This window comes from Hylobates moloch, unplaced genomic scaffold, assembly GCF_009828535.3.
Source record: "Hylobates moloch isolate HMO894 unplaced genomic scaffold, HMol_V3 SCAFFOLD_55, whole genome shotgun sequence".
NCBI classification, from domain to species: domain Eukaryota; kingdom Metazoa; phylum Chordata; class Mammalia; order Primates; family Hylobatidae; genus Hylobates; species Hylobates moloch.
In genome coordinates this window covers 276,188-299,899 of record NW_026652330.1, presented here as the reverse complement: position 1 = coordinate 299,899, position 23,712 = coordinate 276,188, and the positions used below count along the sequence as shown (strand labels likewise).

Here is a 23,712-nt window from a genome sequence, read left to right as displayed (position 1 = left end):
TTGTGTTAAGACTGTGGTATTGGTGTAATCCCAGCACTTTGGAAGGCTGAGGTAGGTGGATCACCTGAGGTCAGGAGTTCAAGACCAGCATGGCCAACATGGTGAAACCTTGTCCCTACTAAAAATACAAAAATTAGCTGGGCGTGGTGGCGGGTGCCTATAATCCCAGCTACTCGGGAGGCTGAGGCAGGAGAATTGGTTGAACCTGGGAGGCAGAGGTTGCAGTGAGCGGAGATCATGCCACTGCACTTCAGCCTGGGTGACAGAGTAAGAGACTCCGTCTCAAAAAAAAAAAAAAAAAAAAAAAAAGCTTGTGGTATTATAGGAGGGTTTTTGTTTTTGTTTTTTGCTTTTTTTGAGACGGAGTCTCACTCTGTCACCCAGGCTGGAGTGCAGTGGCACTATCGCGGGTTCACGCCATTCTCCTGCCTCAGCCTTCCAAGTAGCTGGGACTACAGGCACCCGCCACCATGCCCGGCTAATTTTTTTGTATTTTTAGTAGAGACAGGGTTTCACCGTGTTAGCCAGGATGGTCTCAATCTCCCGACCTCATGATCCACCCACCTCGGCCTCCCAAAGTGCTGGGATTACAGGCGTGAGCCACCACACCCAGCGTAGGAGGGTTTTTTTAAAAAACAAAATTTGCTTTAATGTGACTGTATTATTTTTACTCTTAAAAAATAAATCAGAAAAGATACCCATGATAATGGGAAAGAATGTTGAATTAACCATAAATGTGCTCTGCTGAAGAGAAACCTAAATAAATCATTGAACTAAAGTCAATATTTTGGTCAATACAAGGCATCTGAGGATATCAAACGAACTTGAGAAATCCATTTTTACAACTGCTTTAATGAATTTATCAGCAATTTTGAAGACTCTTGGCTGATATCCATTTGGGATCTGTGGTGACTCTTCTCAATGTCATGGTCCACCTTTTGTCCAGGCTTTAAGTTAGCAGTTTTGTTCGGTATAGCTTTAGGCACCAGTGATTTTATAGTTCTGACTTTTGGTCTTGTTCTTGTATACCATGTGTCTCCTTCAGAGAAGCCACATTTATGTATCCAGCCTCAGAATTCTGTGAACACACAAGATTCTCAGGGGACTTTTCAGGGGACTTTGAACCTGCCATTGCTTCTTTTGACTTGATCTCTTCAGTCTCTTGAAGACTTACAAATGACTCTACCAAACCTTTTCCTGAAAAACTAAGGAAGGCCATATGTGAGGACATCATGTAGAGTTTGTTGGTAGCAGTTTGGGGTTACAGGGATACAGGCATTGACAGAATTTCAATTTTTTGCAACTGTTACACAAAGAAAGCCAAATAAAATTTACCTTAAACCTATGTTCATATTTCATTTCCTACCTTAATCAGGATTCTGTGGGGTTTAGGGGTGAAGGAGTGGCAAGGGGAGGAATTGGAAGAAGATGCAAACAATTCAGGTAGAGAAAATGGGCCCAGAATGCTATGCCTTCTCAAGCCAGCAATCCAGGACTAGTTAGGCAGCCACGACTTTCAGGCATGGCTGAGAGTCCATCTCAGATAGACTTCACTTTACTTGTCTTGACTTTACTAACCTGGAGTTTGATAAAGGCAATATTTCATTCACTACTTCGGATTCAAGTATGTCACTAATTGTTGTTTCCTAAAAGGAAAGAAAGGATGAATGTAAAAAGTTATAATGATAAACCATTAGCTATATGATCCTAGAAAAAAAAATATAGATACAATACCTGCACATAGTACAAACAATGAGAAACATAAAAGGGTATAGAATGAAAAGTTGGTTGCCCTCTCTCTCTCTATATATATATAATCTATCTATATCTATCTATAAATGATCTATCTATATCTGTCTGTCTGTCTAGTTTTACACACATGGTACCCCTTGCTTCTTTTGTTATATATATTTTGGAGATATTGCAGAAAATTTTATTTTTAAAATAACTGCTTTGTTGAGAAGTAATTCACATACTATAAAGTTTTCCCTTTTAACGGGTTTAACTGAGTGCTTTCTAATGTACTCACACACTTATGCAACCATCACCACTGTCTAATTCCAGAACATTTTCATCACCCCCCAAAAAATCCCATACCCAGGAGCAGTCTACTCCCCATTTATTCCTCCCCCGAATCCTTGGCAATCACTAATATACTTTCTGTCTTTATGGATTTCCTTATTCTGGATGTTTCATATAAATGGAATCATACAATATGTGGCCTTTTATGTCTGCCTTCTTTAAAATATTATCCTGTTTTCAAGCTTCATTATGTTATAGTAAGTATCAATACTTTATGTCTTTTATGGCTGAATAATATTCCAGCATTTGGATAAAACGCATTTTGTTTATCCATTCATCAGGGGATGGAGAGTGGGTTGTTTTCACTTTTTAGTTATTATGAATAATGCTGCTGTGAATATTTATGTGCAAGTTTCTGGTAGGACATATATTTTTATTTCTCTTGGATATTATGATGGTCAGAAAGTTTTTTAAAATTTTTATTTTTACTATTGAATATTGACAAATTATAAGTGCCTATACTTATGGGGTACAAAGTGACACTATGATATATAATATGGAATGATTGGATTGAGGTAATTAACATATCCATCACCTCAAATACTTCCTCTTCCTGTCTAACTGAAACATTGCACCTTTGGCCAACATCTCCCCATTGCCTCCCCACCCCTCAGCCTCTGGTAACCAGCATTTTGTTCTATGCTTACATGTGTTCAATTGTTTTAGATTCCACGTTTAAGTGAGAAGATGTGGTATTTGTTTTTCTGTTCCAGGCTTTTTTCACTTAGCATAATGTCCTCCAGGTTCACCAATGTTGCTGCAAAGTACAGAATTTCCCTCCTTTTTAAGGTTAAATAGTATTGTATCGTATCTATATACCACATTTTCACACACCATAGTGTATATCACATACTGACTTCAAATCCTTTGGATGTATACCCAGAAGTAAGATTGCTGGATCGTATGGTCGTTCTAGTTTCACTTTGTTGGGGAAACGCCACACAGTTTTCCATAATTGCTGTACTAATCTATATTCCAAACAACAGTGTACAAGGTTTCCCTTTTCTCCACATCCTTGCCAACAGATTATCTTTCATATTTTTGGTTTGTTGAGATAGGGTGTTGCTCTGTCACCCAGGCTGGAGTGCAGTAGCATGAACATAGTTCACTGCAGCCTTGACCTCCTGGGCTTAAGGAATCCTCCCACCTCAGCCTCCTGAGAAGCTACAACCACAGGTGCACACCACCACACCCAACTAATTAAAACAAAAAAAAAAATTTTTGTAGATACAGGGTCTTGCTGTGTTGCCCAGGCTGGTCTGGAACTCCTGACCTCAAGCAGTCTTCCCACCTCAGCCTCCCAAACTGCTAGGATTACAGGTTTGGGCTACCATGCCTGGCCCTTATCTTTCATCTTTTTGATAACAGTCATTTTGACAGGTGTGAGGTGATATCCCATTGCAGTTTTAATGTACATTTCCATAATGATTCATGATGTTGAGCTTTTTTTTTTCATATATCTGTTGTCCATTTGTATGTCTTTTTTTTGAGAAATGTCTATTCAGGCCCTTTGCCCACTTTTTAATTGGGTTGTGTTCTTGCTATTGAGTTGAGATCCTTATATATTTTGGATATTAATCCCTTATCAGATGTGTAGCTTACAGATATTTTCTCCCAATCCATAGGTTGCCTCTTCACTCTGTTAATTGTTTCTTTTGCTGTGCAGAAACTTTTTAGTTTGATGTAATCCCACCTCAAAGAGTCGGACCCGATCGGGCTCAAACCAAAGACACGCTGGTCGCGGTCAAGAGATTTTATTGGAGGCACCAAGGCGACACCACATGGAGGAGGAGAAGGAAGGAAGAAGGGGCGAGCTGCTTAGGTGCTGGGTTTTTATACTCAGTGGGGCTACGCGGGCATCGGTGATTGGCTTAGGGGTGGGGTTTGAGTAAAAGGCAGGAGGTGTTCTTCCCTGATTGGCCTTCTCTTGGCGGGCTCGCGGGGTGGAGAACCGGGAACTGGGGGGTGAAGAACCCGGAACTGGCGCCATCTTACTGTGCCCATGTTACCTAACACCATCCCATTTGTATATGTTTGTTTTTGTTCCCTGAGCTTTTCGTGTCAAATTGAAAAAATCGTTGTCCAGATCAACATCATGTAGTTCTTTCCCCATTTAGTGTTCTTCTAGTAGTTTTACAATTTCAGGTCTTAAAGTCTTTAATCCATTTGGAGTTGATTTTTTAATGTGGTGTTAGGTAACGGTCCACTTTCATTCTTCTGCACGTAGATATCCAGTTTTCTTAATACTGTTTTGTTGAAGGGACTGTCCTTTTCTCAATGTCATTTTCATCCTTTGTCAAAAAATTAACTGACTGTAGGCCAGGTGTGGTGTCTGACACCTATAATCTCAGCACTTTGGGAGGCCAAGGCAGAAGCATTGCATAAGCCCAGGAGTTTGAGACCAGCCTGGACAACATGACAAGACTCCATCACTACAAAAAATTTAAAGAATTAGCTGAGTGTGATGGTGTGCACCTATGGTTCCAGCTACTTGGAAGGCTGAGGTGGGAGGATTGCTTGAGCCCAGGAAGTTGAGGCTGCAGTGAGCTATGATTGCACCACTGCACTCCAGCCTGGGCAACAGAAAAAGAAAAATCAATTGACTGTAAATGTGTGGGTTTGTTTTTAGGCTCTCTATGCTGTTTCATTTGGTCAATGTGTCTATTTTAATGCCAGTCCCATGTTGTTTTTATTACTGTAGTTCTGTTATACACACACACACACACACACACACACACACACACACACACATTTATTTATTTATTTATTTTAGACTGGGTCTTGTTCTGTTACCCAGGCTGGAGTGCAGTGGCACAATCATGGCTCACTGCAACCATTACCACCTGGGTTCAAGCAATCCTCTTGCCTCAGCCTCCCAAGTAGCTGAGATTACTATGCCCAGCTAATTTTTTACTTTTTTGTAGAGATGGGGTTTTGCCATGTTGGTCCTGAACTCCTGGGCACAAGCTGGTCTCAAACTCCTGGGCACAAGCTGGTCTCAAACTCCTGGGCTCAAGCAATCTTCCCCCCTCAGCCTCCCAAAGGGCCGGGATTACAAGCCTGAGCCACCATGCCCAACCTGTAATATAGTTTGAAATCAGGTCGTATGAGGCCTCCAGCTTTGTTCTTTCTGCTGAATATTGCCGTGGCTATTTGGGGGTTTTGTAGTTCCACATGAATTTTAGGACTGTTTTTTCTATTTCTATGAAAAATGACATTGGAATTTTGATAGGTATTGCACTGAACCTATAGATTGCTTTGGGTGGTATGGGCGTTTTAGCAATATTAATTCTTTCAATTCATGAACACTAATATCTTTTCATTTATTGTATTTTCTTCAATTTATTTCATCAAAGTTTTGTAGTTTTAAGTATACAGATCTTTCACCTCTTTAGTTAAATTTATTCATAAGTAGTTTATTTCTTTTGTAGTTATTGTAAATGGTATTATTTTCTTGATTTCTTTTTTGGATAATGTGTTGTTGGTGTATAGAAGCAGTACTGATTTTGGTGTGTTGATTTTGTATCCTGCAACTTTACTGTACTTGCTTCTTAGTTCTAACAGTTTTTAGGGATTTCTACATATAAGATCATGTTGTCAACAAATAGACACAGTTTCACTGTTTCCTTTCCTATTTGGATGCCTTTTATTTCTTTCTCTTGCCTAATTGCTCTGGCAAAGATTTCCAGTATACATGAAATAGAAGTGGTGAGCATGGGCATCCTTGCCTTGTCCTTGATCTTTGAGAAAAAGCTTCCAACTTTTCACCATTGAGTATAATGTTAGCTGTGGGCTTGTCATATATGGCCTTTATTGTATTGAGGTATATTCCTTCTAAACCTAATCTTTTGAGAGTTTTTATCATGAAAGGATTTGAATTTTGTCAATTCTGTATATAATAAGATGATCATATGGGTTTTGTCCTTCATTCTATTAATATGGTGTATCATGTTTATTGATTTGCATATGTTGAGCCATCCTTGTATTCCTGGGACAAATCTCACTTGATCATGGTGAATGATCTTTTTATAGTCTCACCTGGTTTTGGCATCTGGGTAATGCTGGCCTCATTTAATGAGTTTGTTAGTATTCCCTCCTCTTTATTTTTTTTTTTTTGGAAGAGTTTGAGTAAGATTGGTATTCCTTCTTTAAATATTTGGTGGACTTCAGGAGTGAATCCAGCAGGTTCTGATCTTTTCTTTGATGGGAGACTTTTTATTATGGCTTTGATCTCATGATTCATTATTGATTTGTTGAAGTTTTCTATTTCTTTATGGTTCAATCTTGGTAGGATGTATGTTTCCAGAAATTTACCCATTTCTTCTAGGTTTTCCTATTTGTTGGCATATGGTTATTCATAATAGTCTCTAATGATTCTTTGTATTTCTGAGATCTCAGTTGTTATGTCTCCTTTTTCATTTCTGATTTATTTATTTGGGTCTTCTCTCTTTTTTTCTTGGTTAGTCTGGCTAAAGATTTGTTGATTTTGTTTATCTTAAAAAAAAACTCAACTTTTTGTTTCATTGATCTTCTATATTGTTCTTTTAATCTCAATTTCATTTATTTCTGCTGTAATCTTTTTTTTGTTTGTTTATTTGTTTTGTTTTGAGACAGAGTCTTGCTCTTTCACCCAGGCTGGAGTGCAGTGGCATGATCTCAGCTCACTGCAACCTCCGCCTCCCAAGTTCAAGTGATTCTGCTACCTCAGCCTCCTGAGTAGCTGGGATTACAGGTGTGTGCCACCACGCCCGGCTAATTTTTTGTATTTTTAGTAGAGACAGGGTTTCACTGTGTTAACCAGGATGGTCTTGATCTCCTGACCTCGTGATCTGCCCGCCTCGGCCTCCCAAAATGCTGGGATTACAGGTGTGAGCCACTATGCCTGGCCTGCTCTAATCTTTATTATTTCTCTTCTTGTATCAATTTTGGGTTTGGTTTGTTCTTGCTTTTCTAGTTTCTTGAGGTGCATCTTCAGGTAATTTGAAGTCTTTCCACTTTTTGGATGTAGGTGTTTATTGTTATAAACTTCCCAGTTAAGGCCAGGTATGGTGGCTCATGCCTATAATCCCAGCACTTTGGGAGGCCAAGGCAGGCGGATCACCTGTCGGGAGTTCGAGACCAGCCTGACCAACATGGAGAAACCCCGTCTCTACTAAAAATACAAAATTAGCCAGGCATGGTGGCACATGCCTGTAATTCCAGCTACTCAGGAGGCTGAGGCAGGAGAATCGCTTGAACCTGGGAGGTGGAGGTTGCTGTGAGCCAAGATTGCGCCATTGCACTCCAGCCTGGGCAACAAGAGTGAAATTCCATCTAAAAACAAACAAACAAATAACAACAAAAAACTTTACTCTTAATATTGCTTTTATCATATCCCATAGATTTTGTATTCCCATTTCCATTTGTTTCAAGATGTTTTAAAATTTCCATCTTAATTTCTTAATTAACCCATTGGTCATTTGGGAATATGTTGTTTTATTTCCATGTGCTTGTGTAGTTTCCATGGTTTTTCCTGTTATTGATTTCTAGTTTCATTTCATCGTGTTCAAAGAAGATACTTGACACAATTTCTATTTTTCGAATTTGTGCTTGTTTTGTGGTCTAAAGTATGGTCTATTCTGAAAAATGTTCTATGTGCTGATGAAAAGAATGTGTATTCTGCAGCAGTGGGTATGTTCCATAAGTGTCAGTTAGATCTACTAGGTCTAGCGTGTAGTTTAACTCCACTATTTGTTGATTTTCTGTTACGATGATCTGTCCATTATGGAGAGTTGGGTGTTAAAGTCCCCACTATTTTTGTGTTGCAGTCTATCTCTCACTTCAATTCTATTAATGTTAGCCTTATATATTTGGGAGCTCTGGTGTTGGATGCATAGATATTTATAATTGTTATATTCTCCTGCTGAATTGGCCCTTTTATCATTATATAGGTTACCCTCCTTGTCGTTTTTAGTCTTTCACTTGTAGTCTAATTTATCTGACATGACTATAGCTAGTCCTGCTCCTCTTTGGTTTCCAGTTGCATGGAATATCTTTTTCCACTCCTTTTCAGTCTGTGTGTCTTTATAGGTGAGATGGGTTTCTTGAGGGCAACATATAGTTAGGTTTTATTTCTTCATCCATTCAGCTACTTGGTGACTTTTATTTTTTTGCATTGATTTTATTTATTTATTTTTTTGAGATGGAGTCTTGCTCTGTCACCCAGGCTGGAGTGCAGTGGCTCAGTCTTGGCTCACTGCAACCTCTGCCTCCCAGGTTCAAGTGATTCTCCTGCCTCAGCCTCCTGAGTAACTGGGATTACAAGCACATACCACCACACCCAGCTAATTTTTTTGTATTTTTAGTAGAGATGGGGTTTCACCATGTTGGCCAGGCTGGTCTCGAACTCCTGACCTCAGGTGATCCATCCACTGCAGCCTCCCAAAGTGGATTACAGGCATGAACCACTGCACCCAGCTAAATCTTTAATGCTAGATCCCTGCCTCCTTTTTGGCTCTAGGTGGCACCTTCAGCCCAGGTTCACCTTGGCTCTAGTAAATGGTGACAGCACTGCCTGTCCCAAATAGGGGAGGTCCCAAAGGGATTATCCTGGCAGTGAGGGAAGGCTGTCTAGGGGCTCATGCCCAGGAGACCTGGGGGACATAGCTCCTACAGCCACTCTTATGCCTTCTTTGGCTGGGTTACAGAGCAGAGTCCCATCTCTTCTGTTTCAGGGATATTTCAGGGTTATGCCTGTCTTCAGGGATATTTCTGCCTGCAGGAAGTTGTGATACTACCTGTGGGTTAAGACAAGGACAGGTTTCTGGCTAGGAAACCCAAGAAAGTGGGAAATCTGTTTGACTACCTCAGTTTTACTTTTTCCAGTGTAGAAACCACAAGTTTAGAGATTTTCCAAACAGTGGGTGCCTGGCAGAATGTGGGGAAGGGAATTGTGGATGTGGAAGTTGGATTCTCCTACCATCTGCTCGGAGTGTTTCCACTTCTCTGTGGCCTCAGGAACTGACTCATCCTCATGCTGGAGTTCTGCATTGTTGCTGGTGAAGACCTCAGTGCTGTATATTTCTTTCTGTTTCTTTGTTGGAGGGAGAGAAGCCAGCTTGCCTCTATGCCACCATTTTGGAACAGGAAACTCCTTAAGATTCTAAGTTTAAAAACAATTTTGGAGTTATTTATTCCAATAGGTATCAAGATGTTAGAAGTTAGTACTTTTGACACATATGGAATATTGAGTCTGATGTGCTATAGTTCTGATCCATGTGACCATTCTTTTCTTTTCTTTTTTTTGAGACGGAGTCTCGCTCTGTCGCCCAGGCTGGAGTGCAGTGGCGCGATCTCGGCTCACTGCAGGCTCCGCCCCCCGGGGGTTCACGCCATTCTCCTGCCTCAGCCTCCCGCGTAGCTGGGACTACAGGCGCCCGCCACCTCGTCCAGCTAATTTTTTGTATTTTTAGTAGAGACGGGGTTTCACCGTGTTAGCCAGGATGGTCTCGATCTCCTGACCTCATGATCCGCCCGCCTCGACCTCTCAAAGTGCTGGGATTACAGGCGTGAGCCACCGTGCCGGGCCATGTGACCATTCTTATCTTGATTCAAGGGTAACAATATAGATCGCAAAGCTATTGGTCCCAGACATACTCCATTAAGTCTTCTAACTCAGCACCTGTAATACTATAGTACTTATTTACAAATGTGTCTGTCCTTCTCTACTAGACCAAAGGCCTCTGAAAACAGGGACTATCTTTTTATTCCTAGGACCTAGGCCATTTCCTGGAATTGATAAGTATTTGTTGAATGAATAAGTAAAAGAATGAATGACTAGACAATTGAAAACAGTTGTAGCTCAAGGAAAGACATAAATTACTGGATACCAAGCCACACTACTTGGCAGTTCTACTTTTGACAAAATCAGAAAACAAACCAAAAACCCACTCATACAGCTTGGAAATAATCACCTCTCTGAGACCAAACAAGTCTTACAGCAACAGTGATCAACAAGCAGGATCTACTGTCCAGTATCTTGGGAAGAAACATCTAGTAGGTGATATAAACCAGAGAAGAAAGTAATCAGCCTCCATCTTGGTTTCAGAATATGATTCTGTTCATTGAAGTCCCTCTTGCTGACTTGCTTACCAGACAGATTATGGACCTGATCTGAACCTGTATTATTTTCTGCATCTCTCTGTATTTGGCCACTTGTCTGCTTGGACTTTTGGAACATAATTGCTTTTCTTTCGCTCAGATGCTCTCATTAGGCTTGACTCTTTGCCATAGCAAACTTCACTTTACTTCAGAGTCTCAGATTTGCTCATGTTTTAGATGGGGCTAGAATCATACATGGCAAACAGTGCTGTTGAGAATGAGGCACATATGTTAAAACACTGAATATTTATTCATTCTCAAATATTTATGGAGTACCTGTCCATAGATACAGTAATATATGAGATACACTCCTTGCCCTCCAGGAACTCACTGCTGAGCTAATGAGATAGAGAAGAAAAAGGGCAATGACAATACAGTGTATTAAGGAAGAAGCTATGAGGCATATACAAATTGCTTGGAGATCACACAGGAGGAGATAGTTTACTAAAATCTGGCTGATCAAGAGCAGTCTCAGGGTCTGCTATCCTGGTGTGCAGCCAAGAGCCTCTTTGCCACAGCTTACCATGAGGCCAAAAGCCCAGCTACAGCTATATAAAGATGAAGGGAAGAGACAGCACAGCAGCCGTAGCAACCCGAACTTCACATTAAAGGCAGGCCCAATAGGAAGCACACATCTTACCTCTCCTCTGCGAATATGGATGCTCCTTATAATTCGCTCTAAGAAGCCAATCTGCTGTGTGAGACGAAGACTATGTTCCTGTAATTGCTTATTTTCCTTATCCATGTAAAGTACCCTAAGAATGGCATAAATCAGTGGCATGATTAGAAATTTCTGTATCATTACTAAAAACCCAAAACTACTTCCCACTTCCCACTGGCCCTGGATCTTAGACCGCTGACCAGATTTTAGAAGCAAGTTTGACAGAATAATTCCCACCATATTCCAAGACCAAGTGTGATGTTTAATACTGAGTGTCAACTTGATTGGATTGAGGGATACAAAGTATTATCCTGGGTGTGTCTGTGAGGGTGTTGCCAAAAGAGATTAACATTTGAGTCAGTGGGCTGGCAAGGCAGATCCACTCTTAATTTGGTGGGCACAATCTAATCAGCTTCCAGTGAATGTAAAGCAGGCAGAAAAATGTGAAAAAGAGAGACAGACCTTGCCTCCCAGTTTACATCTTTCTCCCATGCTGGATGCTCCCTGCCCTCGAACACAGGACTCTGAGTTCTTCAGATTTGGGACTCAGACTGGCTCTCCTTGCTCCTCAGCTTGCAGACAGCCTATGGTGGACCTCGTGATTGTGTACGTTAATACTTAATAAACTCCTCTTTATATAGTAAAGACTCCTCTTTATACACACTCTCCTTTACATATACATATATATGTCTCCTATTCTGTTCTTTTCCTCTAAGAAAACCCTAATACACCAAGTAAAAGTTAATAAGCTTCTGGGCTGTACATGGTTATTAAATACATGTACAAGAGTATTAATTCTAGCCCTTGAAAAATTTAAGGAAGGATATGATCCCATTTAGGGTGGGAATGAAACAAGAGAGACTCTGTATCCCTTCAAATATCGTAGCTACATAGCTTAAATCTGGTTCTGTTCTCATACTGATCTGATTCTGATTTCTTGTGAAGTAGAAATAGTGGTAGCAGCAGCAGCAACCATGTTTCAAGTACTTGCCATGTACTTATGCAATGTAACCTACCCACACAGTAAGCACTTAAAACTTTTCCGGTATTAGCTCATTTAATATGCACAGCAACCTGATGAAATATACACTGTTGTGACAAATCTGAGCCTCAGTTTCCTTATCTGTAAAATAAGGAAATACTCCTTGGAAGAAACTTACTCTAAGGAAAACATTCAAGTCCGGTCCAGGTGATTGTGTCATCAGTAGGGCAAGATAGAAAGATTATTAATGTTAATGCAAAGGTAATGAGTTAATTGTGTTGGATCCTGACTGTCAGAAGCTATGACAGTTTGAGAAGAGCAATGATTTATATGGGACATCTAAAAGGGGAGACACAGACAGTAAAAGATCAGAGATTCTCCAAGCCTGCTCAGAGACATGTGCCCAAAGCAGTGGACAAGAACATTCCAGTCTGCTTGGCAGTCCTCTCCCCAGACTATGGTGCCGTGGTCTAGGGCCAGGCTGCTGAGGTCCACGTGCTGCTCTGTCACTGACTGGGCTGAGTGAGTTCCCTCACCTCTCTAGACCTTGGCTTCCTATCTGTAAAATAAGGCTAATAGTGCCTCTCTCCTGGGATTGGTGTCAGGATTAAATGAACGAAAGAGCTTAGAACAGTGCCTAGCATATAGTAATTGCTCACACAAATCTTAATCATTCCAGTTATTATTGGTGGCATTATTTGTTAACACCAACCCACTCTCTTTGATTATAATTAAAGTCTCCTATGAAGAAGAGAATGCTCAGGCTGGCTGATATATGACTTATTTTCTGCTTATAATATTTCTCATTAAAAATTAATACACTGATATCCTGTGGATTTCATGAATTTAAGTTACTTCTGTGAGCCTAATTCTCTCTTGTTCTACCTTGATTCCATAGGTATCAAATAATAAAAATGTGGATCAACACACACAAAATGACAGGCCAGAATGCACACAGCCAAGTCCTCAGTGAGGCAATGACATTATGAAACAGCCTGTCTAAATAGCCAACCAGCCTCCTCCATGATATTTTTCTTTTTAATTTAATAATTTCGGCCACTTGTATGTCTGCTGAAAACAGCAGACAGCAGAGCGAGAGTTATAGGGTAGGCTACAATCTCAAAGGACAGTCTCTAGAACCATCTCTTTGTTGAGGGAGAAACATCCTCTTGTGGAGTTTATTGGCTCCCAGGCAGGATGGCACCTACCTGCTCTGGATGGAAGATATCGTCCATTTGTTGCTGTGGATCAACTGTTCTTGCTCTATGACTTGCTCCTGAAGTTTCCTTTTTTCTAGAAGCAGGGTATCATTTTGGGCAGTGATCTGGTCCTGTATTGCCTTCTCCTAGGGATTAGAAAGTCTCCTAATTACCACAGCAGGAGAAAGAATGATAAATTTAAGAGCATAAGGCTGTTTCTAAATCTAGCAGAAATTTTACATTATTTACTTTTTTTTCTCCTGTCCCCTAGTCTGTTTCTGTTTGATGACATTGTCATTCACTGTAGCTAAATAGTTTTTCAATTTTCGAGAGGTTATTTTATGTCATGTCATATATATATAATTTAAAGACAGAACTTGCCCTGTCACCCAGGCTGGAATACAGTGGTGTGATCTCTGCCCACTGCAAGCTCCGCCTCCCGGGTTCACGCCATTCTCCTGCCTCAGCCTCCTGAGTAGCTGGGACTACAGGTGCCCGCCACCACGCCCAGCTAATTTTTTTGTATTTTTAGTAGAGATGGGGTTTCACTGTGTTAGCCAGGATGGTCTCTATCTCCTGACCTTGTGATCCGCCCACCTTGGCCTCCCAAATTGCTGGGATTACAGGCGTGAGCCACCGCGCCCAGCCCATGTCATGTATTTTTTTTCTTCTTTTTCATGACCCTGAAAGTTGTGAGATCATGTTGTTTGTTTGTTTTGTTTTGTTTTGTTTTGTTTTTGACATGGAGTCTTGCTTTGTTGCCCAGGCTGGAGTGCAGTGGCACTATCTCGGCTCACTACAACCTCTGCCTCTCACGTTCAGCCTCAGCCTCCCGAGTAGCTGGGATTACAGGCATCCACTACCATACCCAGCTAATTTTCATATTTTTAGTAGAGACAGGGTTTCGCCATGTTGGCCAGGCTGATCTCAAACTCCTGACCACAAGTGATCTGCCCACCTCGGCCTCCCAAAGGTTTGGGATTACAGGCGTGAGCCACTGTGTCCAGCTGTTTTTTTTGTTTGTTTTGTTTTTGTTTTTTTAGACATGGTCTAGCTCTGTCATCCAGACTGGAGTGCAGTGGTACAATCATGGCTCACTGTAACCTCACACTCCTGGGCTCAAGCGATCATGTGCCTCAGCCTTCTGAGTAGCTAGGACTATAGGCATGAACCACCACAGCTGGCTAATTTTTACATTTTTTGTAGAGTCAGATGCTTGGTGCCGTGGCTCACACCTGTAACCCCTGCACTCTGGGAGGCCAGAGTGGGAGGATTGCTTGAGCCCAGGAGTTCGAGACCAGCCTGGTCAACATGGTGAGACCCTGGCTCCACACACACACACACACACACACACACACACACACAAAAGCCATGTGTGGAGTTCAAGGCTGCAATGAGCTAGGATCACACCACTGCACTCTAGCCTGGGTGACAGAACAAGACTCTGTCTCAGAAAAATTTTTTTAAGATAAAAAATAAAATAAAATAGTAGGAACAGGGTCTTGCTCTGTTGCTCAGGCTGGTCTCAAACTCTTGGCCTCAAACTATCCTCCTGCTTCAGCCTCCCAAAGGACTGGGATTACAGGCATGAGACGCTGTGCCCAACCTACATGTTTCTTTTAAATAAGATACCAATGTAGGTCATTCAGAAAAGACTGGCCATCTATTATTATTATTAATTTTTTTTTTAGATAAAGTTTTGCTCTTTCACCCAGGCTGGAGTGCAGTGGCGCAATCTCGGCTCACTGCAATCTCTGCCTGCTGGGTTCAAGCAATTCTCCTGCCTCAGCCTCCTGAGTAGCTGAGATTATAGGTGCCCACCACCACGCCCAGCTAATTTTTGTACTTTTAGTAGAAATGGGGTTTTGCCATGTTGGTCAGGCTGGTCTCAAACTCCTGACCTCAGATGATGCACCCACCTCGGCCTCCCAAAGTGCTAGAATTACAGGCATGAGCCACCATGCCTGGCCATCCATCTATTATTAAAGACCTATAGGATGTAGATTAGATTATGTTCTGAAAAAACTATTCCAGATTTTAAAGTCCATCTCAGAGACCCTGCAATATCTAATGGTAGTCTCACTTGCTATAATTTAAAGCCATTTAATTAATAATGTATTGGTAAGGATTGAGAATAGAAGCAATCTTCTCACAGATAAACCCTAGACAGCTCTAACTGGATTAAAAAGTGTACTGCATGAGGAAGGTGACTGACACCTTGTCCTTGGGAAATACTGTATTTTTTAAAACAAACAAAAATTCCAGACACATGCTGTGATAACAGGATAAAATGGGAAAGTCTGGTTTGAGTGGTCACAACAGAAGTCTCAATTGACTCATTATATAAAGAAAAAGTTGAAGGAATGAAGCCAAAAGAAGTGGCATTACTTTTTGGAGACTTAGAAAGCAAATCTGGCATTTTTATGCTCAGTGCTCTGGTCCTTGGGCCCTAAAATACATAAAATAATTCCTAGGCTTGTACCACTGTGGCATTAAAAGCTCTAACATCAGTCTTCTCTAGGCTAAGTTGTTCTAATTCTGTTAACAATTTCTCATGTGAACAATGAATCCACGAATTAACATTCTTCTAAGGTTTTTTTTTTTTGAGATGAAGTTTCACTCTTGTCACCTAGGCTGGAGTGCAATGGTGCAATCTTGGCTCACTCAACTTCCACCTCCCTGGTTCAAGCAATTCTCCTGCCTCAGCCTCCCAAGTAGCTGGGATTACAGGCATGAGCCACCACACCTGGCCCTTCTGAGAGATTATATACCAAAAAAAGGAAAATAACATCTATGAAAAATGTGTATGTACCAAGTACCACTTTAGAAATTTTAAGTTTTAATACTCACAAAAGCCTTGTGTATGTAAGGTAGGGATTATTTCCCTCATTTTACAGATGAGGAAAGTGATACACAGAGACTTGTCCAAGCTTACAGGCAGGGCTAGAATTTGAATCCAAGTCTATTTAAGGCCAAAGCCCACAGTACCCTTCAATGGCAGTGAGCAAAAGATCCAATTATTCTCTCAGCCTCTGCTTATTTGGGAGCTCCAGCATATTTTAGGAAGACCTGTGGTTCTTTGGGTAGGTGCATTAGTTTCCTAGGGCTGCCATAACATTTTCTCATAGTTTTGAGTGATAGAAATCTGAAATCACATTGTTGTCAGGGTTCATTACTCATGGGGGCTCCAAGAGAGATTGTGTTGCATGCCTTTCTCCTCGCTTCTAGTGGTTGCCAGCAACCCTTGCTATTTCTTGGCTTGTAGCTGTATCATTCCAGTCTCTGAATTCATCATCATGAGGCATTCTTCCCCTGTCTGTGTCTGTCTGTGTGTTTTCCCCTCTTCCTATAAGGACAGCAATCATCTTAGATTTATGATTCACCCTAATCCAGGATAATCTCACTTAACTAATTATATCTGCAAAGACCCTATTTCTATATAAGGTCACATTCTAAGGTTCTAGGACATGAATTTGAGGGGAAGCTATTCAACCCAGTGTAGTCAGGAAGAAAGCTAGCATGCCTGTTGAAAGCAGAAGGCTGTTTTTCTGGCCTAGAAGCAAAATGCAAAAGTATGAAAAAGAACTGATAATATAGAAATAGGCTGATGATATGTCTGATGGACCCATTACCTAGGGTTTGCTACATTTTTTTCCTTTCTTTCTCTTCCCTTTATTTATTTATTTATTTTTTGAGACGGAGTTTCGCTCTTGTCCCCCAGGCTAGAGTGCAATGGCATGATCTCAGCTCACTGCAACCTCCGCCTCTTGGGTTCAAGAGATTCTCCTGCCTCAGCCTCCTGAGTAGCTGGAATTACAGGCGTGTGCCACCATGCTTGGCTAATTTTTTTGTATTTTCAGTAGAGATGGGATTTCACCATATTGGCCGGGCTGGTCTCGAACTCTTGACCTCAGGTGATCTGCCCACCTCGGCCTCCTAAAGTGCTGGGATTATAGGCGCAAGCCACCGTGCCCTGCCTCTTCTTTTCTTTTTTTTTTTTTTTGCCCATGGGTGCTACTAAAATGGATTGCTACTTTTTCTTATATACTTTCCATAGTCTTTTCCTAGTTCTAAGCTGAATCTCAGTGTCTAAAAGTTTGGCAAATTAATGGCAAAAAAAGGAGGACTGCAAAAATCCAACTTATTTTTCTTCTCTCACTATAGAGTATCAAGAGGAGTTTTTTATTTTCGTTAGAGACAGAGCCTCTCTATGTTGCCCAGGCTGGAGTGCAGTGGCTATTCATAAGCACAATTATAGCTCACTGTAACCTTGAACTCCTGGCCTCAAGCAATCCTCCTGCTTTGGCCTCCCAAAGTGCTGGAATTACAGGCATGAACCATTGCACCCAGCCAATTTTTTAAAACTAAGAATGCAATATTTGTGACCCACCTATTATACTCCAAAAATGCTTTGTTGTGTACAGTCTTGGAATTCTTGACCTAGAATCCCAGGATAGTTGATGGAATCACTGAAATTACATTAATGGTTATGGTATCCTTGGCACATAGTGATGGTATAAAAATTTGTTGAGTGTGGAAATGAATATTTTAAGAGTGATGACAGAGTTCTCAAAATTCTGAAAGGGCTAGTGATCCCAAGAAGGGAAAACCTTACTGACCTAGTCAGTTACTCTCCATCTTGAATTCATGTAGTTTAATAATCCCACAACCATTCTGCATTTGATTCTATTCATCTGTCCCATTTCCTGCTTATTCATCCACCACTAAGTCACGAGGGCAATAAGACAAACATAAAGAAACCATGGATATTTAGAAAAATGCTTGAAGGCAAGGACTGATAAAGGAGTAAGGATCATGTATCTTCACTGCCATTTAAAACTGACACTGAAGTCTGAGGCAAAATGAGGGCTCCACAAAGCAGAAATGAGTTATTGAGAGTGGTTTGGAAGTCTGTGCTCAGGGGTGTTCAAGAAAAGGATCTCCATCTGAAGGCAAGACATTGACCATAAGTTGGCAGTACAGAGTATTTTCAGTATTCAGTTCCATTTAGCAGCACTAGGAGTCTTATGTACTTTTGGTCAGGGCTTAAAGAATTACTTATTGAAAGATGGTGGAAAGAAAAGAAATGAAAACGAGGACCATGAAGGAGTCTCAAATAATTTTTAAAATGAAAAGACTTTCTCCAAATGGCTGATCATGGGAATCACCAGTGAGCTCTTCACCTTTTATTTTTTCCTCACCTTTTCTACTTTATGCTGCAAGATTCCAATTTCATCTTCAAATTGGTTAATTCTCTTATCTCGTAGTTCTACTTCATTAGTTAAACGATACTTGACTTTTTGAAGCTTGATTTTTTGTTGGTGATGTTTCTCATTATAGTTTCTATAAAAGTAAATTTGAGTTTAGACACATGTGAACACAGTTAAAATTTATTTGCATCCTCAATATGCACCTTTCTTGGGTGTCCTCTTCTTGCTTAAGTCAGGGGACTGGCACTGGATGTGGATACTTATCCTGCCTCACATCTTCTTGCCCTCCATTTCAGGGAGTGGGCCAAGGATAACTCCCTACATAACACCAGCTTTAACTACTGCTGTGGACTCAAGTATTTGGCTTATCTTGGTCTTTTTTTTTTTTTTTTTTTGAGATGGAGTCTTGCTCTGTCGCCCAGGCTGGAGTGCAGTGGCAGGATCTCAGCTCACTGCAACCTCCACCTCCTGGGTTCAAGCGATTCTCCTGCTTCAGTCTCCCAAGTAGCTGGGACTACAGGTGCCCACCACCATGTCCTGCTAATTTTTGTATTTTTAGTAGAGACAAGGTTTCACCATATTGGCCAGGCTGGCCTCGAACTCCTGACCTTGTGATTTGCCTGCCTCGGCCTCCCAAGGTGCTGGGATTACAGGCGTGAGCTACTGCACCTGGACTACCTTGGTCTTGTACTGATGGTTGTGGTATAACTTTAGCATCTGAGTTTAATTTAGGAAACTCCTTGATTTTTTTATTGTGGTATAACTGATTTTTTATCCCTGACATCTAAATTCTGACTCCTGTTCCACTAATTCAGTCATTAACTTAAAATTTCCTCATTCTTGGCTGTATCTTGGACAGTGATATAATCACTTCAATCTTATCTAATTTCCAGATGACTGGGCCTGTTCTCAGTCCTTGCATTGAGTCTGGACCTCTTCTTCTTCTTCTTTTTCTGAGACAGGGTCTCACTCTGTCACCTAGGCTGGAGTGCAGTGGTACAATCATGGCTCACTACATCCTCGACCTCTTGAGCTCAAGCAATCCTCCCACCCAGCATCCCAAGTAGTGCACACCACCACACCTGGCTAATTTTTTTAATTTTTTGTAGAGATGGGTGTCTCACATGTTGCCCAGGCAGGTCTTAAACTCTGCCTCAAGCTATCCTCCTGCCTCAGCCTCCCAAAGTGCTGGGATTACAGGCATAAGCCACCCAGCGAATCTGGACTTCTAAAAGCCAGTTCCATATAGATCACTTTCAAGACTCTGATTCTTAGATACATCTAAGTTATGGCCAAAAAGCACATGAAAAGATGCTTAACATTACTAGCCATTAAGGAAATGAAGATCAAAAGCACAATGAGATACTGCTTCACACACACCAGGATGGCTAGAATAAAATGACAGATAATAACAAGTGCTGGCAAGGATGCAAAGAAATTGGAACCCTTATACACTGCAGGCAGGAATGTAAAATAGTATAGTCTCTTTGGAAAACAGCCTGGCAGTTCCTCAAGTGGTTAAACATACAGTTGCCTTTTTTTTTTTTTTTTTTGAGATGGAGTCTCACTCTGTTGCCCAGGCTGGAGTGCAGTGGTGCGATCTCAGCTCACTGCAACCTCCGCCTCCTGGGTTCAAGTGATTCTCCTGCCTTAGCGTCCTGAATACAGGCGCCCACCACCACACCCAGCTAATTTCTGTATTTTTAGTAGAGACAGGGTTTCATCATGTTGGCCAGGCTGATCTTGAACTCCTGACCTCAAGTGATCCACCTGCCTTGGCCTCCCAAAGTGCTGGGATTACAGGTGTGAGCCACCATGCCTGGCTAGATACACCCTATTTGTCTATCCACTCATCAGTTGATGGCAATCTGGGTTGTTTCCACCTTTTGGCTGTTATGGATAATGCTGCTTTGAACATTTGTGTGTAAGTTTTTGTGTGGACATATGTTTTCATTTATCTTGAATATATAGACCTAGGTAGAATTGTTGGGTCAAATGGCAACTCTAGGCCAGGCATGGTGGCTGGCGCCTGTAATCCCAGCACTTTGGGAAGCCAAGGCTGGAAGATCACGAGATCAGGAGATCGAGACCATCCTGACTAACACGGTGAAACCCCGTCTGTACTAAAAATACAAAAAATTAGCCAGGCATGGTGGTGGGCGCCTGTAGTCCCAGCTACTTGGGAGGCTGAGGCAGGAGAATGGCATGAACCCGGGAGGTGGAGCTTGCAGTGAGCTGAGATCGCGCCACTGCACTCCAGCCTGGGCAACAGAGTGAGACTCCATCTCAAAAAATAAAAAAAAAAATGGCAACTGTATGTTTAACCACTTGAGGAACTGCCAGGCTGTTTTCCAAAGAGACTATACTATTTTACATTTCTGCCTGCAGTGTATAAGGGTTCCAATTTCTTTGCATCCTTGCCAGCACTTGTTATTATCTGTCATTTTATTCTAGCCATCCTGGTGTGTGTGAAGCAGTATCTCATTGTGCTTTTGATCTTCATTTCCTTAATGGCTAGTAATGTTAAGCATCTTTTCATGTGCTTTTTGGCCATAACTTAGATGTATCTAAGAATCAGAGTCTTGAAAGTGATCTATATGGAACTGGCTTTTAGAAGTCCAGATTCGCTGGGTGGCTTATGCCTGTAATCCCAGCACTTTGGGAGGCTGAGGCAGGAGGATAGCTTGAGGCAGAGTTTAAGACCTGCCTGGGCAACATGTGAGACACCCATCTCTACAAAAAATTAAAAAAATTAGCCAGGTGTGGTGGTGTGCACTACTTGGGATGCTGGGGTGGGAGGATTGCTTGAGCTCAGGAGGTCGAGGATGTAGTGAGCCATGATTGTACCACTGCACTCCAGCCTGGGCAACAGAGGGAGACTTCATCTCAAAAAACAAACAAACGAAAAAACCAAATAGGGTATATCCATGCAATGTCATAAAAAGAAAGGAAGTACTGATACATGCTACAACATGAACCTTGAAAGCATTATTCTAAGTAAAACAAGCCAGGCACAACAGACCAAATATTGTATGATTCCATTTATATGAAATGTCAGTAATAGGCAAATTTAGACAGAAAGAAAGTAGATTAGTGGTTGCCTAGTCTGGTGGTGGGAAGGGAATTGGGGATAGAGTGATAGCTAGAGCATGGGGTTTCTTTTAGGTTGATAGAATGTTCTAATGTTGATTGTGGTAACAATCAAAACATGGACAAAAGCCATTGAACTATACACTTTAAACGAGTGAATTGTATAATATTTGAATTATATCTCAATAAAGCTGTTTAAAAAACCAAACAAACAAAAGTCTAAGTTACCATTTCAAGCTACTATAACATCTAATCAGAGTAAACAAGAAAATAGATTAAAGCATCCATACTACCACTAGCCAAACATCTTGGAGCATGAGTGTGATACAAACAAAAAGAATGTTGTTCTTTAAAATTACGGAGAAGCTTCACTTTGAACCTACTAGATGTGATTACACCAAATAACTCTAAACAAACCTCTGCATTGTTCACATTTTAGGCCTGATAAATATTTGTTGTGGAAGGCTATAATGTGCACTGTAGAATGCTTAGTACCATCATTGGCCCCCACCCACCAGATGCCAGTAGCACCTCCTACAGTTGTAATAACTAAAATGGTTTCCAGATATTGCCAAATGTCCCTTTGCCCTGGAAGGCTGTAATCTTTTTTTTTTTTTTTTTTTTGAGACAATCTTGCTGTGCAGCCTTGATCTCCCCAGCTCAAGTGATCCTCCCACCTCAGCCTCCTGAGTAGCTGGGACTACAGGTGTGCATCACTATTGATACGGTTTGGCTATCTCCTCACCGAAATCTTATCTTGTGGTTTCCATAATCCCCATGTATCATGGGCGGGAGGTGATACCTGGTGGGAGGTAATTGAATCATGGGGGCGGTTTCCTCCATACTGTTCTATTGATAGTGAGTGAGTTCTCATGAGATCTGATGGTTTTATAAGGGGTTTTTCCCCTTTTGCTCAGCACCTCTCCTTGCTGCCACCATGTGAAGGACGTGTTTGCTTCTCCTTGTGCCATGATTGTAAGTTTCCTGTGGCCTTCTCAGCCATGCTGAACTGTGAGTCAATTAAACATCTTTCCTGTATGAAGTGCCCAGTCTTGGGTATGTCTTCATTAACAGCATGACAACTGACTAATACAACTATGCTTAGTTAACTTTTAAAACAATTTTTAGTAGACACAAGGTCTCGCTATGTTGCCCAGGCTGGTCTCGAACTCCTAGCCTCAAATGATTCTCCCACTTCAGCTTCCCAAAGTGCTAAGATTACAAATATGAGACACGGAGACTGGCCTGGGAGGCTGTGATATTGACAAAGATATATTTGGTCTCCCTCCCAGTTTCCTGGTGGAAAAAAACAAACAAAAAAAACCTCTTAAGTCCTTGGAATCTTCTCTGGAGTAATAAGTGTCTCTTGTATGTTAATGAGATGACTGGTGTCTGGAGGCCCTTAGAGAGCTTCAGGATACTAAGGTATGATTAGAGAGTTGGGGCTTCCAGGCGCATACCCTTTTCATTCAGGGAGGGGAGAGGATGAAGGTTGAGTTGAACCACCAATGGCCAAGGATTTAATCAATCATACTGAGAAAAGACAAACAGCTCAGAGCAGTCTGAGCTATGTGAAGCATGCAAAATTCATCAGGCCCAGAGACAAGAATACAGAACTTCAGTCATTACCTGCCCTCATTCAGACTTTTTATAACTGAATTTGCTTGGGGGTGACTGTTTTAAAGTCATTTTCTTTCTGACTAGCTGCCTCACTCATTTTCTGTTCTTGAAATTTGTGATACAAAGAATAATGTATAGCTGGCCAGGCGTGTTGGCTCAAATCTGTAATCCCAGCACTTTGGGAGGCAGAGGTGGGCAGATCACCTGAGGCCAGGAGTTCAAGACCAGCCTGGCCAACACGGCAAAACCACATCTCTACTAAAAATACAAAAATTAGCCGGGCGTGGTGACGCACATCTGTAATCCCAGCTACTCAGGAGACTGAAGCACCAGAATTGCTTGAACCTGGGAGGCAAAGGTTGCAGTGAGCTGAGATTGTGTACTGCATTCCAGCCTGAGCAACAGAGCAAGGCTGTCTCTGAAAAAAACAGAACAATGTATTGCCAATCAATGTATAGCTTATGTTATTTATTTGCTTTTTTTTTTTTTTTTTTTTTTTTTTTGAGATGGAGTTTTGCTCTGCCCAGGCTAGAGTACAATGGCACGATCTCGGCTCAGCGCAACCTCCGCCTCCCAGGTTCAAGCAATTCTCCTGCCTCAGCCTCCCAAGTAGCTGAGATTACAGGCATGCACCATCATGCCTGGCTAATTTTGTATTTTTAGTAGAGACAGGGTTTCTCCATGTTGAAGTTGGTCTCGAACTCCTGTCCTCAGGTGATCTGCCCGCCT

General features: G+C 41.4%; 1 protein-coding gene across 1 annotated transcript in view; it reads right to left on the bottom strand.

Annotated features, from left to right (window-relative positions):
- Nucleotides 1-487: 487 nt before the first annotated feature.
- Nucleotides 488-23,712, bottom strand: part of LOC116463730 (coiled-coil domain-containing protein 30-like) — a 159,528-nt gene continuing 136,303 nt past the window's right edge. The window contains 6 exon segments of the mRNA XM_058434825.1: nt 488-1,205; nt 1,579-1,646; nt 9,041-9,223; nt 10,862-10,976; nt 13,073-13,209; nt 18,265-18,406. Of these exon segments, the coding sequence (XP_058290808.1) occupies nt 995-1,205; nt 1,579-1,646; nt 9,041-9,223; nt 10,862-10,976; nt 13,073-13,209; nt 18,265-18,406 (856 nt within the window). The 3' untranslated portion in view covers nt 488-994.